The following is an 18,932-nucleotide window of genomic DNA, read 5'->3' as shown; positions in this document are numbered from 1 at the left end:
AAAAGTGGAAGACAAAAAATAGAAACAAAAAAAAAGACAGCAACATAAAACAGTGAATATGGTAGATATTAATCCAAGTATATCAATAATTATTTTGAATGTCAATGGTCTAAAATCACCAATTAGGACAAAGATTGTCAAAGTGTATAAAAATACATGTCCCAAATATATGTTCTCTCCAAGAAATCCACTTTAAATATAAGAATGCATATAGATTAAAAGTAAAATACATGGAGAAAAATATACCTAACACTAGTTAAAAATAAAAATAATACAGTGTAGCTGTATTAATTATAAGCAGAGCTGACTTCAAAGTAAGAGAAGTTATCAGGGATAAAGAAGGGCATTAGATAATGATAAAGTGGTCAGTTCTCCAAGAAAACATAATAATTCTTAATGTGTATTTACCTAAGAACAGATCCTCAAGCTACATGAGGCAACAGTTGATAGAATTGCAAGGAGAAATAGATGAATCACCATCACAGTTGGAGAGCTCAGCACCCCTCTCTAAGAAGTGGACAGATCCAGCAGGCAGAAAATCAGTAAGGATCTAGTCGAACTCCACAAAACCATCAATTGGCTATATACACTTTTCATTCAACAACAGCAGAATACAAATTTTTTTCAAACTCACGTGGAACATTCACCAACACTGACCACATTCTGACTCATAAAACATACCTTAACAGATTTTTTAAAATGTATAAAACATACAGTGTCTGCTTTCAGACCACCATGGAATTAAACTAAAAATCAAAAACAGAAAAATAACTGGAAAATCCAAAAATACATGGAGATGAAATAATACTCTTCTAAGTAATTCATGGTTCAAAGAAGAGATCTCAAGAGAAATTAAAAAAAATATTTTGAACTAAATAAAAATGAAAACATACTTACCAAATTTGTGGGATGCAGCAAAAATAGTGCTTAGAAGAAAATTGATAGCATTGAATGCATATATCAGAAAATAAAGATCTAAATCAATCAGTAATCTAAATATCCACCTTAGGAAACTAGAGAAAGAGTAAGTTAAATCCAAAGTAAACAGAAGAAAATAAATAAGAAGAATGAGAGCAAAAGTCAGTGACATTAAAAACAGGAATTCAGCAGAGATCCAGGAAACCAAAACATGGTTCTCTGAGGTAAATAAAATTTATAATCCTCTAACCAGGCTAACTAAGAAAAAATAGAGAGGACACAAATTACTGATATCAGAAGTAAAAGAGGTGACATCACTATGGATCCTATGGATGTTAAAAGGGTAATGATGGAATATTGTAAACAACTCAGCCCATAAATTTGATTACCTAGATGAAGTGGACCAATTCTTTGAAAGACGCAATCTGCCAAAACTCACAAAAAAAGAAATATACACTATGAATAGGCCTCTATTAAGAAAATTGAGTCAATAATTAATAATCTCCCAAAGAAAAAGCACCAGGCCCACATGGTTTATAACTGGTGAATTCTATCAGACATTTAGGGAAGAAATTATACCAATTCTCTATAATCTTTTTCATAGGATAGAAGGAGAGGAAATACTTCCTAACTTACTGTGTGAGGCCAGCAATTACCTAAATTCAAAACCACACAAAAACATTACTAGAAAAGGAAACCATAGACCAGTATCTGCCATGAACATAGATGCAAATATTCTCAACAAAATATTAGCACATTGAATTCAGCAACGTATAAAATGAATTATACACCATGCCCACTTAAGTAGGTTAATCCAAGATAGGCAAGGCTGGTTCAATATTCAGAAATTAATTAATGTAATCTATCGTATCAAGAGCCTAAAAAAATCACATAATTGTGTTAATAGATGCAGAAAAAGCATTTGACAAAATCTAACACCCATTTGTGATAAAAATTCTGTCATTTATAAAAGTAATTTAGAACTTGCTACCAGTGAAATTGATCTTGTACTAATAAACAAATTATAAGAATGGATAGAAAAAATCTGTAGCCCACCAATGGCTTCAAAAATTTAGAAATAGTGCTCACGATACATTCAGTTCATAAGCATAGCTGCAAGTGTATGTTTATATATAAATTTCCATTTGGCTAATAGTACCCATGTAGATATTAGGTAGGTATATAAATCATTATTTATGCCTTATATTATACTGTCCATTGTGTTATTCAGTGTTCCCTATATGAATGTCTATACAGTAAATTCCTATCAGTGAAAATTTTGCACCTTTAGACTACCTGGTGAATTTTTTTTCATATTATAATTGTGTAATAGATCCTCTTCGCCATTGGTGGGGTATTTTGGAACTATTTATTTATAGCAATCATCCTTTGACTACCAAGGGTAATTATATATTTTGGCTTACCTGGGATAGTCCTACATTATGCCTGTTGTAATTGTGTAGTCAATAGTGCTCCCTTTTACTCTCAAAAATGTCCCATTTGTATAATAAATTATGTGGTCCCTCAAGATATAACCAGCTTTTCTTGGCTTTCACATGCCTTATGTCTTACTATTCATATTTAGAAATCCTGTCTTCTTTTAACATAAGCAGCTAAAGCCCTTTTTGAGTTGGTGGTTTGTGAAGAATGAGTATGAATAATTTGTGATTTAGTAGAAAAACCTTGATGGTTTGATACCATATCCAAAGTAGAAATTTGGAATTTCAAGACAAATGGAGAGTACGTGTTGAAACAGCGTCCACTGTGAGGGCTGGTGTCCTGAACAGAAGGGGAAGGGAGCAGCCTGGTGAATATCAGAAAGGAAATGGCCTTTGTGTTAACAATGGATGTGTGGCGTATGTCAGTTCAGTGCTTAACACTTTTAAATCTTATGACAGAGCTTACTTATAAAGGCATTTATGTTAGTTATAACCATAAACTGATTTGGAGATTGTTTGTCCTCACACTGCTAATGAAGGAGGTTTTTCTTCCTAAGATATTACCCACAGACATGTGGCCACAGAACCCTGAATGTGGCTATCATTATGCCTAACTCTGATGAAATATTTAGATTTCTTAACAAGAATTAAAGCCCCAGGGATTCTGTTGGAAATTTGGCATTTTTATTTCTTGTAGGACTCTTATGGGGAAAATATATCTTATGGGAAAAACTAATTGTATTTGTTATAACAGTAACCATAGAAATAGAGAAATGGAAACTTATGCAGACATATTTATCACAAATGGAAACATTTGGAGTTGAATGTTCTCTGCATTAGGCCTTCAACCAGGTCTCTCTTGGACTTGTTCTACAGAATTAAAAGGGATTTGTGACTGTTTTTAAAAATAAGTTATTCTTCATTGCTTTAGATGTAACTGTGAGTTTGATGGCAAGTTCAGTTGATTAACAACCTTGTTGCCATGGGGATACCCTAAGGAAGCATTTCAAAAAGTTTATCCAAAAACCACCTTCAACAGGTAATCTATGATGTGTGATTAAAAAAATACAATTTCCAGGTATCGTTCCTGACATCCTCCGCCCCCTGAATTAGAGTTCCAATAGAGCAGGAGACAACTGGTATTTTGTTTACTAAATTTTGAAAACCATTGTCCAGGAAATATGCTGAATTTGGGTAGTGGCCTTAAAAAAATGAAAGGTATTTTCGACTTGCTATAGTGAAGCTGTTAATTTTTCAATTTAATGATTACATGTCTTTGTAGTGCTTATTATAGGAATGAACTGGAAGGAAAGTGGAAGCAATTGTATTTGTGAAAGAGCAGAAGGGTTTAGGGAGAGATTAGCAGGGAAAGGGAATTGAGGTAATTTACCAAGAGTGGCTGTGATTGCCCTGGAAAGGAATATGCAGAGGCTGCCAGTCCCAACACTACTCAGTGGCAGTTCAGGCTCATGGCCTTGGGGGAGAGGGAGAGTTTCAAATCACAATCAATGACTTGGAGATGTTGGCCACATTTCCTAATCCCTATGTATCTCACTAGCTTCTTATGTAGCATGGAGATAATAATGTGTGAGACTAATTTTCAAAGTGTATACACTTGTCTGTTATAATTCCTTTTCTTCATGTTCCCTCCCTCCCTGTTCTTGCCCAGAAGACCTGTAGGCAGATTGGCTCAGTGGGGAATTAATATTTAATGTGCAAAAGTGTAGGTAGTTCTGGACTGCACCCTGTATTATTCCATGTTAATTTGTTTTCATTATGAAAATGCCTTTTTATACTTTAAAAATGTAATTTAACTCTGCTACAGTAGATTCTTAGTTATAGTAATCCCAAATATCCCCACCATTTGTATTCTTGTACGGTTCTCTCAATAAACTGTTCTCAGCTGAAGTCTGGTTCTGCCATTTACTGGTGGTACGATCTCGGCAAACCTCTTAAAAGGTTCCTTTTCAGAATGTGTGAAAACAGTATATTGTAGACGTTCAGTGAAAATGTATGTATTTTATAGCTGTGTTTGGACTATGTAAACATACGGTAAAAGTGAGCCCCCTGCTATACTCAGCGCTCTTGCTCTTAGATGATGGTGGTATTTTGTGAAGGCATTATGTGAGCATGCTTGTCCTGCAGTGGAACACATGTCTAGTCTCATTACTATTTCTTCATCCGCCACACCGTCCAACAACAGAGCTCTGCATCACAGGAAGTGAGATTTACTGTAGTCTTATTAGCACCAGTAGTTATGAGTAATAGATATCAGGAATAATATATGAAAACCCAGTTTTTTTTTTTTCTAGAATGAAATTTAATGTTAAGTCTAGTTATCTGAAAATGTATTCAATTAAAGGAGAAGAGTTCAGGTACAGTGAAGCCTTTTTCTAAATAAATTAACATCATCTACATGCTTATAATTTGTTCACCATAAGCCTTTAAAATAGATTTGAGGCCTTTGACAATAAAATACACACATCCAGTAAGCCCATTAAAGTGGAAATTACAAATTTAAAAACCATATAGCAGAAGCAAACAAGCATAATAATATCACTTAGGCTAATAAAATTGTTGTGATTGAGCATTAAATTTAGCTCCAGTGTTCCTAGATAAATAACAGTTTATTTTCCAGCTGCCCTAAGGAACAGCGACGAGTGATGATTACTGCCATGCATCTCATTCCGCTGATGGCTTTTGAGGTCTGACAGGGTGGAAGCCATGGTGCTAACAGTCATGGTGGCATCAAAGACAGCTGAGGCCTAGTGGCAAGCCTCCAGGGCTGAGGGACAGTAATGATAAGGCAAAGCAAGAAAGACCTTGCCAGTCCAGACAATCAACAGCTTTATATTTACACTCAGGAGTGTATCCTTGTTTTTTAATAGGGTGATCTAATTCTTAAGCGTCCAAGTTATTTTGCCAGTCATTAATCACTAATGCAGATGATGTTAATACCATCAGGAAGTATCACTACCCATTTAAAGGTAAGAGCTTGAGACAGTGTTTGATTCAGTTATCTGACCTCTGTTTTCCAGTTTGTCATAATCTGAGCGAGAAGTGTCCATATTTCTATTCAGCTTTATACAAACCCAAATATTTAAAAATCGTAAATATGAAATGGAGATGATTTGGTTTCCAAAATAATTCTTTCCTTTATGAAAGGACTCTGTAAATATTCTTAAGATGCCAGTCTCCTTTATTAACTTGACCATCTAGTTGCAATTCTTAAAATTGGGTTTTCAACTTCAGAGATATGAAGATCTACAGACTTGAAAATATCTTTCATAAAGATGTATATGGGTCAGATTTGGGTTATATTTTTCATGTTTAGATGGCCTTTGTCGGGGAGTGGAGCATCACATCATTGGATTAGGAGGAGCTCTTTTTAATTCCCATGATTTCATTGTAAGTAATTATATGCAGCATCGGAAAGGGTAATTTAATATTTATTAATGAACATAAGGGAAAACATTGAATAAAGTACATAAAAACATTGTATCTGCTTTCAGAAAAAAAATTTTAAAGATACTGTCATTTTAGTTTTTTAGTAATAAACCTGAATTCCAACAGTAGGATTTCCAAGTCCAGGTACAGTAGCTGAAATAGAAAGACCTAACTCCTTGTAACAAGATCTTGCTGGAACATTTGGCCTGTCTTGTTTGTGCTTAGAGGTGGTTCCCTTGCTTTTGAAATAGAAAAAGTACCACTGCAAACTTAAAAGAGAAAGGACATTGAAATTAGGAAGAAATATTAAAGTTTGAGGAAATTTTCTATTTCTTCTTCACAGCATTATACACACTTACACAAACTTCTTCCTGTTGGTAAATCCAGAGCAGCAGGCATCAGTCTTAAAAAGAGTGCTATTTTTGCCTTTCACAACTGGAATATTTAGTCTTCGAGTACTGACGGTATTATGCAGTTCGGCTGTGTCCAGAATGCTGAAACATTGCAATACATAAATATGGTAAAAGATAAGAATAGCCCCCATTGACAGCAACTGCATGTAGTTTTGTGTCTTCCCTCTTTCTCTACATGATGTCTGGTTGATGCATGTTCGTACATGTAGAAACAGTCTATCCTTTTTATTGGTGACTACTGTTCATCTCATGCCTATGCTACCCTTGCTTTCCAATAGATATTCAACTGTTGTTGGGCATTTGGGTCATTGTCAGGTTTGGCATTTTGAATGAAACTGCAAGGAGCACTTGTTTACACAGCTTTATATTTTCATCTCTTTGGGATGGAATTGCCAGGAGTCACAGAGTAGGAACATCTGAAATCTACAATACAGTAGCAAAACATTTTCTAAAGTAATTGTCCTATTTTCCAGCCCCAGTGACATTGTATGAATGTTCTGGGAGCTCCACAGCCTCACCAGTAATTGATGTTGTCTGTCATTTAAGTCATACAGTTGGCTTTGTAGTATGTCTCAATGTGATCTCTTTGATGAATAGTGAAGTTGAACAATTTTTTATTTAGTTTTTGACCATTCATTGAACCTTTTTTTTTTCCTGTAGAGTATCTCAAGTGTTTTGCCTATTACTTACTGGATTGCCAATTCTTTTGTCAGATAAATGTATTACAAATGTTCTTGGTTTGGTTGTCCTTTATATTAATGATGATTTTGAGGAGCAGAAGTTTTTTATTATGATTAAAAATGAATTTCTAAAATTATTCCTTTATGGGTAATGCTGCTTGTGTGTTAAGAAACCTTTGAGTATCCCAATATCATGAAGATTTTATCTTGTTTCATTCTTGAGTTGATTAGGTTGTTTAGGTTTATAGCCCATTTCGAATTAATTTGTATGTGGAAGGTGACATAGAAGTCAACTGGTTTGGATTTTTTCATATGTGGATATCCACTTAATCCAGTATCATTTGCTGAAATTACTGCTCTTTCCCCATTGAATGGCCTTGTTACATCTATTGAAAAGCAATTTAACTATATAGATGTGAGTCCATTGACATAATCTTTTCTGTTCTAATAATGTATTTACCTATGCTTAGGCCCAAACAACACTGTCATCATAACTGTGGCTTTATAGTAATTATAGAAATCAGAGTGGGTCTTCCAAATTTGTTCATTATTTTCAAAATTGCTGTTGTTCCATCTGATAATACTTATGAAATACTTTCTATAATATTTCTTGCAATGCAAATCTATAAGTGAATACTTTCTTGTTTTTTTTAATCTGAAAGTTAATTTTACTCCTTTTTGAGGGAAATTTTTTTGTAAAACAAAATCTTAGGTTGATATTTTTTTAATTTCTCACTGCTTTAAAGATCTAATTTCATTATCTTCTTGTCTATTCTGTTTCTGATGAGAAGTTGGCTAACATTCCTGTCATGGTTCCCTGTATGTAATGTGTTGTACTTCTGTGGCTGCTTTCAAGACTTTTTCTTTTGTCTTTCATTTTTGGCGGTTTGCCTATGATTTGTGTAGTTCCGATTTCCTTTGTATTTATTATGCTTGTGTTTTGCTGTTTTTGTTAAGCTTGTAAATTGGCGCTTTTTTTTTGACCAAAATAGATTTTGTTGATGTTATTTCTTCACCTTTTGTCTGGTTTGACCATTATCCCTGCTTTATTGTCTCTCCTCTCATTATGGACTCCAAATTGCATGTGTTAGACCAGGTGATTCTGTATTACAAGTACCTGAGCCTCTGTTCATTTTTGAAATTTTTTTATTGTGTGCTTTAGATTAATAATTTCTATGAATCTGTTTTCATGTTCACTTACCCATTTTTCTGCCATCCCTAATCTGTTAAGCCTATTCAGAAAATTTTTATTTAAAATAGTTTGCTTTTCAGTTCTAGAATTTCCATTTGTTTATCTCTTATGGTTTCCATTTCCCTGCTGAGACTCCCTATCTGTTCCCTCATCAAGACTATTTATCCTTTAAGTTATTAAACATATTTCAATAGGTACTTAAAAACTTCATGTCTACTAATTACAACATCTGGGGCATCTCAGGGTCTCTTTCTATTGACTACTTTTTTTAAAAAAATGAGCAGGGCTCACATTCACCTGCTTATTTGCATGTCTAATAAATTTTGATGTTATGTTGGACATTAAGAATGATACAGCATTCAGATTTGGGAGCATTTGTCTTCCTTTAAAAAGGGTAGAGTTTGTTCTGTCAGTCAGTTAATTACTGATGGCTGTTCTTAATCTTGTTGAGGTTTTATTTTGGCCTTTCTTAGGGCTGGTCTAGAATACTCTATGACATGGTTCTTATTAGAAAATTATGGCCTTTTTGCATGTCTTGGTCAAATTCTTAAGATGTCTGCACTCTGGTCTCTCTACTCTCCAGGTGTGTGTGACCTCTGCTATCTTCATTTTACTTCTAGCTCTTATCAGATGCTCTCTTCTTCATTTCACCTTGTCTCACCTTGCACATGTACAGTCCAGCCCTTGACCAAGGTTGTGCAAAAATCCCCCAGAGATTTCTGGCGTCCCCTTCTCTGTAACTCTATTCTCTCTAGTGTCTGTCCTCCGATTTCCAGCTGCTTCATCAGTGCTGAACTGCATCTGTGTCTCCTCAGCACAGCATGACTGCTCTGTTTCTCCTCCCTGTGCTGCTGTCAGGAAATTGACTACAGGCTGACATCTGGGGCTAGTCTAGGTGTACTTAGGGATTACATATCTGTGGTGCCTATTGTCCAGTGTCTACAGTCCCTTCATATATTCAGTCCAGTTTTATAGTTACTACTGGGAAAGGGCACTCTGTCTCAGCCAGAAGCCTAAGTTTGGTAGAAATATTCTCTTGAAAGTTATTCCTAAGATTGTTGGTTCTCAAACTTCAGCATATATTAGATACATCTAAAGGACTTGTTTAAAAATTGTGAGTCCCTGTCCTTTAGAGTGTCTGAGTCAGTGGGTTGAGTTGGGGCCTGCCAATCTGCATTTCTAACATGTGTCCGGGTGATGGTGATGCTGATGGTCAGGGAACCAAACTTGGAGAACCACTAAAGAAGAAAGACGGATCTTGAAAAAAAAGCATTGGACTTTTTCCTAGATACAGTTTTACCTTTTTTTCTTTTTTTGTGGTCCTATGTCTTGCATAACAGACTGATGTTTCATTTAGTTTATTATAATGCCAGCAATCTTGCTGTTTTTATTCAAATTTTGATGTTCAAAAAATTGTGGGTTTTTTCTGCATTGAAAAGGGATTCCTCACTTAATTAATAGAAACAGAAAATATGTAAGAGAGTAAGTAAGGTTATGAAATTTATTCTTTTTGCGTGCCCAAATAATTTGGTTTGTTCATTCTGATATGAAACTTCTAAAACATAGTGTTTTGTAAGTTTCAGAAATAAGTATGTGATTATTGTTTCAGAAATTGAGTTTTATTTTTTATTCTTGGACCTATATGTATGTGTACATGTGAATTATGTGTATGTGTATGCGTGTTTTGTAGATAAGACCCAAAACAGTGGTAACCATTTGCTGGATTTCTGGACCTGAGCCATATCTCTTCCTCAGGTTTACTGAAAGTTTACACTGTCCTTTACAGCTCTCAAGATAGCCATTAATCTGTCTACCTTGGTAGCATATTTCATCCGCTCCTGTGCCTCCATTGTTTCAATGGCTCCATCTCTCCTTGGTTGTCAGGATTTTGAAACTTATTGCTTCCTTTCACTCTAAAATCAATGCATTTCCTGATAGGGTAAGCCTTGTACTTATGTCAAATTGGTGACTCTAGTTGTTGTGTCTGACATGATTTTTCAGAGGCATCCAGTAGAAAAGGTGTCCTCCCGCCAGCATTACAGTATTACTTAGCCGGGGAAATGGATTGGTATTGTCCCTTCAGATTCTGATCAATCTCTAACAGATTTTTTTGTTTACCAACTTCTTTAATTTCTCAGAAAAATTGGTACTACAATAGTCTTTAGTGGTTAGATTAGAATGCCCTTTGATGGCACATTTTAAATATTGTTTCAGCTGTAATGTATAATTGTTACAATTTCAATCTCAATTTCACAGGCCTGATTTCTAATATTTTGATGCAGACGTAGTGAAACACTAATTACTAAATGCTGATTACTCAACAGGTTCATTTTGATGGCTGGGACCACAAATATGACTACTGGATGGATGCAGACAGCCCTGACATCCACCCAATTGGATGGTGTGACATAACAGGGCATCCCCTGGAAGTACCATATCGTAAGTATTTTATTCTTTGTTGTTGATTTTTAAATACTTAGCCTGAATTCCTACCTTAATGCTGTTCTTTTTCCTGTCATTATAAGTATTTTAAAACTAAATATCAGATAGGTGAATTGACTAATCAGTGCTACAGCTATGCTGTAATTATTCATAATTAAGCCTCAAAAGAGTGTGCTTTATATTTTTAAAAAGTTATAATAATAATTAAGGAATTATTTTGATAGTGTTGTCTAGGAGAATCTTTATTTTCTACATTTTAGTTTGGGAAACTTAACCCAGTCCAAATCCATTGAACTTGGGCCATTGATTTTAGCTGACGTGCATTTTGGTTTTTTTTTTTTTAAACATCCCATCTTAATTAATTTTCTTTTATAGATTATATTTCAAAAAGTTTTAGAAAAAAATAGATATTTTAAATTTCAGCAATTAAAAAAATTAGTTGAAAAAAGTCCTCTGTTATATTGGTATTTTCATTATTTCTTTCTTTCTGGCTACTTAAAGTTAAAGAGGAAATTAACCACTCTAAATTTTAATGAACCTTGAACCAAAATATCTCATTCTTTTGTCTGAAGGATTCTTTCTACCAGATGAGGCTGACATGACTAATAGCTGGTTCCAGACACATATGCAGGCTCTCCATTCTTTTGTTTGTTTTGTTCCCTCACTGCTTCTGGTGTTTTTCTGTTGGTTTCTTGGGATAACGGCGAGCGTATTATTCTGTTAATGAGGTTATCTTATATTGAGCCAGCCCCATGATGCTAGAACCTCAAGTACTAATTGCATCTTTGAAGTAGTTCCTTAACTTATAGGAGTGAGAAGAATTCCTGAACTTATAGAAGTGAGAAGCGTTCCCGACTTGCTAACATGACATCTTTACATTGTGCTGGGTGCTTCAAAAACTACAAAGTTAAGAAGGTGCAGGTCCTTACTTAACTTAGAGTGTGTTAGCAAGTGTGGAGTCTGTACATACAGAATGTAAAATCCAGAGACCATGGTCAGTTCTATGTTGGGGGAAAAGTGTTAGGATTTGTGCTCTGTGTGTGTGTGTGTGTGTGTGTGTGTGTGTGTTTTCTGATTTCCACTTTTAACTCTCCATGATTTCACATCCCAGTATGTCAGGGAGATGTTTCTCATTTTATGTTAACCTCCCCCTTTTCCCACATGGACGTGCACACATCTATCCCTCACACAGTAACTTTCTCAAGTAGGAATGGTCTCAGTGTAAGTAGGAATGGGTCAGCATTCCAGGGACAGGGACACCCTCTCTTGACTCCACTCCATCTCATCCATTACCTGCTCCCTTGTCAAACTCCTTAACCAGCTTCTCAAACTGAGTGTCTCATAAATATCCCAAAGTCTATGGATCAAACTGAACTCCATCCCAAGCCAAAAATCTTGCTTTTCTACTATAGTTCCTACTTGCTTTCAAAGTTCCTACTTCTTAAGCAGAGTCATCCTGGACTTGCCCCCCCCCCAACCCTTCCAACACCCCACACCCCATGTACAATCAGTCACCAAGTCTTATTGATCCTCTAACTTAATTTCTCCAAAATCTATCTCTGACCCCTGCCTGCTCCCTCCCAGGTCCATTGCATTTGATCTCTCATCAAAGTTCAGTGACTTGCAGACTGCTAGTTAGTGAGTTGCATACATCCTCCTGAAAAGCCTAAGATCTCAAAATTCAGGTTCTAGAGGCAATATAGTCTATCAGTTAGAAATGTGGAACCTGGAGTCAGAGTGCTTGGATTTGAATCTCAGTTTTACTGCTCACATAGCTGTGTGACTGAGTCTATGCCTGTTTCCTCATCTAGGAAATGGAGATAATAATATTATGTGCCTATCTCAAAAATGTATAATGATAAATGAGATAAATGCACACAATACTTTAAAAACTACCTAGCCCCAAAGTATGTCCTGAATTGGTGCTGGCTGCTGTCAGGAAATGATATCACAGTCTATAGATTATCATTTTTACATGAAATTATGTGATTTATTAAGGATTACAAAACCTGAAATTGTGCTAAAATTAATGTGATTAGAGTTTTCCAAATGTTTTCATTTCTTCCTTCCTTCCTTCCTTCCTTCCTTCCTTCCTTCCTTCCTCTCTCCCTCCCTCCCTCTATCTCTCCCTCTCTCCCTCCCTACTTTCTTTTACTTTCTTTCTATTCATTTATTTACTTACATTTATTTACATTAATTATAGTTGACACATGTATACATTGTAGTGATTTGACATTTATATATACTACAGAGTGATCATTGTAAGTGTAGTCACCATCTGTCACCATACAAAGTTATTAAAGTATTATTGACTATATTCCCTATGCTGTACTTGATATCCTCATGACCTGTGTTATAACTAGAAATTTGTACCTCTTAATCCTCTTTACTTATTTCACCCACCCCCCAATCCCTTCCCCCTTAGCAACCATCAGTTTTTTCTCTGTATTTATGAGTCTGTTTCTGTTTAGTTTTGTTTGTTTAGATTCCACACGTGAGTGCAATTATGTGGTATTTATTTTTCCTCTGACTTATTTAATTCAGCATAATACGTTCTAGGTCCCTGTTGTTGCAAATGGCAAGATTTCAATCTTTTTATGAGTGAGTAATATTCCACTTTATATATATGTGCCACATCTTCTTTATTCATCTGTTAATGGGCACTTGGGCTGCTTCCATATATTGACTACTGTACATAATGCTGCAATAAACATAGGAGCACATATCACTTTTTGAGTTAACGTTTTGTTTTCTTCACATAAATACTTAGAAGTGGAAATGCAGGCTGATATGGTAGTTCTATTTTTAGTTTTTTGAGGAACCTCCATACTTTTTCCATAGTGGCTGCACCAGTTTATGTTCCCACCAGGAGTGCACAAGGACTCCCTTTTCTCTACAACCTCAACGGCACTGGCTATTTCATGTATTCTTGATACTGGCCATTTTGGCTAGTGTGAGATATTATCTCATTGTGGTTTCGATTTGCATTTCCCTGATGACTAGTGATATTAAACATCTTTTCATGTGTCTGTTGGCCATCTGGATGTCTTCTTTGGGAAAATATCTATTGAGGTTTTCTGCCCATTTTTTAATTGGATTTGTTTGGGGGTTTTGGTGTAGGTTGTGTGAATTTTGTTAAATATATTTTGGATATTAACCCCTTATTGGGTGTACTGTTGGCATATATCTTCTCCCATTCAGTAGGTTGTCTTCATTTTGTTGATGGGTTCCCTCCCCATGCAGAAGCTTTTTAGGTAGGTGCAATTTCATTTGTTTATTTTTGTTTTGGTTGCCCTTATCTGAGGAGACAAATCCAAAACAATTATTGCTTAAGACCCATGTTTAGCAGTTTATTGCCCATGTTTTCTACAATTTTCATGATTTCGGGTCTTATATTTAGGTCTACATGTATAGTTCTTTTCCCCTTGTAATTGATTTCTAGTGTTTGGAAAAATGCTTCATATGATTTCAATCTTCTTAAATTTATTGAGACTTGTTTTGTGACCTAACATGTGGTTTATTCTTTTTTTTTAAGTTTTTTAAAATGTTTATTTATTTTTTGAGAGAGAGAGACAGAGAGCATGAGAGGGGTGGGCCAGAGAGAGAGAGGGAGACACAGAATCCGAAGCAGACCCCAGGCTCCAAGCTGTCAGCACAGAGCCTGACATGGGGTTCGAACCCACCAGCTGTGAGATCATGACCTGAGCTGAAGTCAGAAGCCAAACTGACTGAACCACCCAGGCGCCCCACATGTGGTTTATTCTAGAGAATGTTCCATCTACAATTGAAAAGATCATACATTCTGCTGTTTGGGGATGGGATGTTCTGAATATATCTATTAGGTCTATGTGATCTACTGTGTTGTTTAGGGCCACTGTTTCCATATTGATTTTCTGTCTGTATGCTATATCCACTGATGTAAATGGGGTATGGAAGTTTCCTACTATTATTGTATTATTGTCAATTTCTCCCTTTATGTCTGTTAATATTTGCTTTATGTATTTAGGTAATTCTATGTTGGGTGCATACATGTTTACAATTGTTAGACTTTTGTTGGATTTATCCCTTTATTACCATGTAATGCGCTATTTGTCTATTGTCATGATCTTTATTTTAAAGTGTATTTTCTCTGTTGTATGACAGGGGGTATTGCTACCCCTCCTTTCTTTTAATTTGCATTTGCATGGACTATCTTTTTCCATTCCTTCACTTTCAGTCTGTGTTTTTTAGGTCTGAACTAAGTCTCTTATAGGCAGCATATAGATGGGTCATGTGAGTTTTATTGGTCCATTTAGCCACCCTTTGCCTTCTGATTGGGCGTTTAGTCCATTTAAAGTAATTATTGATAGGTATGTACCTACTGCTATTTCAGTAATTGTGTTCTGGTTGTTTTTGTATTTCTTCTCTGTTCCTTTCTTGCTCTTTTCCCTTGTGGTTTGATGATTTTTATTAGTGTTATATTTGGATATTTATTTATTTATTTATTTATTTATTTTTATTTGAGACAGAGAGAGTTGGGAAGAGGGACAGAGGGGGAGAGAGAGAGAAAGAGTGAGAGTGAGAAAGAGAGAGAGAGGGAGAGAATCTCAAGCAGGCTTCATGCTCAGCACAGAGCCTGACAAAGGGCTTGATCCCACATCCCTGGGATCATGACCTGAACCAAAATCAAGAGTCAAATGCTCAACTAACTGAGCCACTCAGGAACGTCTTCTCTCTCTCTCTCTCTCTCTCTCTCTCTCTCTTTCTCTTTCTGTCTTTCTCTCTTTTGCATGTGTATGTATTATAGGTTTTTGTTTTGTGGTTACCATGAGGTTCATATTATAATACCCTGTGTATACAGAAGTCTATTTTAAGTTGATGATCACTTAAATTTGAATGCATTCTGCATTTTTACTCCTCTCTGTTATGTTTTGTTTTTGACATATTTTATATCTTTTTATTTTGTATATCCCTCAACTAATTATTGTAGATATAGTTTATTTTACTACTTTTGTCTTTTAACCTCCATGGTATCTTTATAAGTGTTTGATCCATTAGCTTTACTATATTTTCTTTTCTCACTGCAAATTTTTCTTTAACAATTTTCTTCTATTTATGACCTTTTATTTTCTGCTTGAATAAGTCCTTTTAAACGTTTCTTGTGTGGAGCTTTAGTGGGGATGTACTTCTTTAACTTTTGTTTGTTTGGGAAATGCTTTCCCTGTCCTCAATTCTGAATGGCAACCTCGCTAGGTAGAGTATTCTTGGTTGTTGGTTTTTCCCTTTCAGTTTAACTATATCCTGCCATTCCCTCTGGCCTGAAAAGTTTCTGCTGAAAAATCAGCTGATAGTCTAATGGGTGTTGTCTTCTATGTAATTAGTTGATCATCTCTTTAATTTTAATTTTTGCCTCTGTAGTTACTATGTGTCTTGGTGTGGGCCTCCTTGGGTTCCTTTGTGCTTCTTGGACCTGGGTGTCTGTTTCCTTCCCCAGGTTAGGGAAGATTTCAGCTATTATTTCTTTTTTTTTAACATTTATTTATTTTTGAGAGAGAGAGAGAGAGGGGGGGAGAGAGAAAGTGCATGAGCACGAGTGGGGAGGGGCAGAGAGAGAGGGAGACAAAATCTCAAGCAGGCTCTGAGCTGTAGGTTGACACGGGGCTTAAACTCACAAGCCATGAGACCATGACTTGAGCTGAAATCAAGAGTCGGATGCTCAACCAGTCGAGTCACCCAGACATCCCTCAGCTCTCATTTCCTCAAGTAAGTTTTCCACCCCCTTTTCTCTCTCTTCTCCTTCTGGGACCCCTATAATGTGAACATTAGGTTGTTGTTACAGAGATCCCTTAACTCTTCTTGTTTTTTTTAATTCTTTTTTCTTTTAGCTGTTCTGCTTGGGTGATTCCCACTACCCTGTCTTCCAGATTGCTGATCCATTTGGCAGTATCCTCTAATCCGATGTTGATTCCATCTCATGTAATTTTCACTTTAGTTATTGTATTCTTCAGCTCTAATCGATTCGTTTTTATATTTTCTATTTCTTTTTTGAAGTTCTAATTGTATTCATCTACTCTGTTTTCAAGTGTGGGATCTTTATGTCCATGACTTTGAACTCTTTATCAGGTAGATTGCGTATACCTGTTTCATTTAATTCTTTTTTTTTTTTTTTTTGAGATTTTTGTCTTGTTCTTTGACTTGGAACATCTCTCTCTCTCTCTCTCTCTCTCTCTCTCTCTGTCTCCTCATTTCGCCTGCCAATCTGTGTTCATTTCTCTATATTAGGTAGGTCAGTATGTCTCCCAGTCTTAAAAAAGTGGCTGTATATAGAAGGTGTCCTGTAGGGCTCAGAAGCACAATCCTCTCTGCTCACCAGAACCAGGTTCCCAGGGTGTCGCCTTTGTGGGCTGCATGTGTCTTCTCTTGTGTCTGGGCTGTGACTGTTGTAGATACATACCCCCATCCCGTGAGGGTGGGAGCCATTTTGAGGTGCATCAGTCCAGGCTGTGACTGCTCACCAGGTGCATCAGGGCTGGAGCTGCTGTAGGGGGACACCTCTGCATTTCCTGGTTTGATTCTGGTTCTGGTGTACCCTTTTCTGGGAGTTGCTTTTATTTTTTAAATTTTTAAAAATTTTATATCAATGTTACTTCTTTTCAGTTTATTTATTTTGAGAGAGAGAGAGCCAGAGCATGCTAGTAGGGGAAGGGCAGAGAGAGAGAGACAATCCCAAGCAGGCTTCACGCTGTCGGCAGAGAGCCCAACACGTAGTTCGATCCCATAAACTGTGAGATCATGACCTGAGCTGAAATCAAGAGTCAAACACCCAGCTGACTGAGCCACCCAGGAGCCCCCTGGGAGTTTCCTTTGGTGATGCTGGTCCCAGCTAAGGCCACCTGCTGGGTGCAGTGGGGGCAGGAACCACTTTGGGGGAGTGCCAAACCCAGTTGAGGCTGCCTGCCAATGTGGCAGAGGGGGAGCTGGTTTGGAGGGGCATGTTGGGCAGAGCAGACCTTCAGAGGATCACCAGGACAGGATGACTAGTGTTGGCAGGGTTGATGGACAGCATCAGAAATGGCACTTGCCAGCTCTCAGTCACCATGGTAGAAGGAGGGTAAGAAAAATGGTGCCCCCCTGTGCTTCTTTTCCTCCAGAAAGTTCCTACAGATCCCTGCCCCTCTGGCAAATGTCCTAGACTGAGTCAGTAAGTCTCCATTATGATGGAGATTATGGTTCAGGTGCTTCTTAAAGGGCTGCCTCTATGCTGTGTCTCCGACTGAGTGTGCTTGTGCGCCTGCCCTTTAAGAGTAGAGTCTTGGTTTCCTAGAGTTCTCTGGCTTTCCTAGAGTTAAGCCTTATTGATTTGCAAAGCCAGACATTATGGGGGCTCTTCGTCCTGGTGTGGGTCCTCAGGACAGGGGGTGCCTGATGGGGACTTGAACCTTTTGCTCCTCAGGGAGGATCTCTGTGTTTTTCATATCCTTCCTGCTTGTGGGCTGTTGTGCTGGGAGTGTGGATCCTGACTGGACCACTTCGTTGCTCCTCTCACCTCTCTTGATGTGGCTTTTAAAAAATACCTTCAGTTATCAAAATTTCTTAAGTTTGACTTCCCTGTTTTTTCGGCAATATTACAAGATTCCCATTTTCTGTATTCATTTTTAAGGTAATTGGAATCCCTATAATTTGGGAGAATTGGCTACCTCCAGTTGGCCAGGATATTCATTTACTGCTGTGCTTGCTTTTTTGTTATAAATTGTTTGGATAAATCATTATTAATTGTAATTGTAACATCCCCCAACATACACACAATGCTACTCCAAAATGTATTCTTTTATTTATTTATTTATTTATTTATCAATCACTGAATTATTTTTTCCCCACTGGAAAGTAGAAACGAATGTTTTGGTCAAGATATCTAACAAAACAAAGTGTGAAGGTCTGTTGACAGTTGCAACAGCTTCATGATTATCTTTGCTGATGTCTTTCCTGTGATTGTCTGTATAAAACTCAAATCTGACCTCATTATCTCCATTCTTTTTTTGTTGAAGTATAGTTGACATGGGTTTCCATTCTTAAAGCTCTCCCTTGGCATCCAGTATCTGACAGGCTCCTTTCTTTGCACATACACAAGGTGCTTCACAATCTGTGCTTTACTCGCTGCCATACCTTACTCTTCCCAAAGCAGAATTATTTCATTTATCCCAAACAGAATTACTCCTAACACCTTGACCATTGGCCTTATAAGATTTTGAAGCCAATACAGCACTTTCTATACATTCCTCCATATATTAGCTTTCTTTACAGAAAAGTCACCCCCTCAGCTGGTGTCAAATTCCTGGGTGGTAAGGAGCGGGTAGGAACACTTGTTCTACAGTAGGAATTACGTGTAGCATCCTATTCTGATGTCTTTTATGGATCGTGTTTG

The 18,932-nt window shown here is 36.7% G+C and overlaps 1 protein-coding gene across 4 annotated transcripts in view; it reads left to right on the top strand.

The window, feature by feature from the left end:
* Positions 1-18,932, top strand: part of L3MBTL4 (L3MBTL histone methyl-lysine binding protein 4) — a 448,796-nt gene that overhangs the window by 244,848 nt on the left and 185,016 nt on the right. For all 4 annotated transcript variants that reach the window (XM_049620399.1, XM_049620400.1, XM_049620401.1 and 1 more), the window contains exon 13: positions 10,414-10,528. In XM_049620399.1, coding sequence (XP_049476356.1) covers positions 10,414-10,528 — 115 coding nt within the window. The remainder of the gene's footprint in view (positions 1-10,413; positions 10,529-18,932) is intronic.

The sequence above is a fragment of the Panthera uncia genome (genome assembly GCF_023721935.1).
Source record: "Panthera uncia isolate 11264 chromosome D3 unlocalized genomic scaffold, Puncia_PCG_1.0 HiC_scaffold_8, whole genome shotgun sequence".
NCBI lineage: Eukaryota > Metazoa > Chordata > Mammalia > Carnivora > Felidae > Panthera > Panthera uncia.
This window is presented reverse-complemented; position numbering and strand designations above follow the sequence as displayed.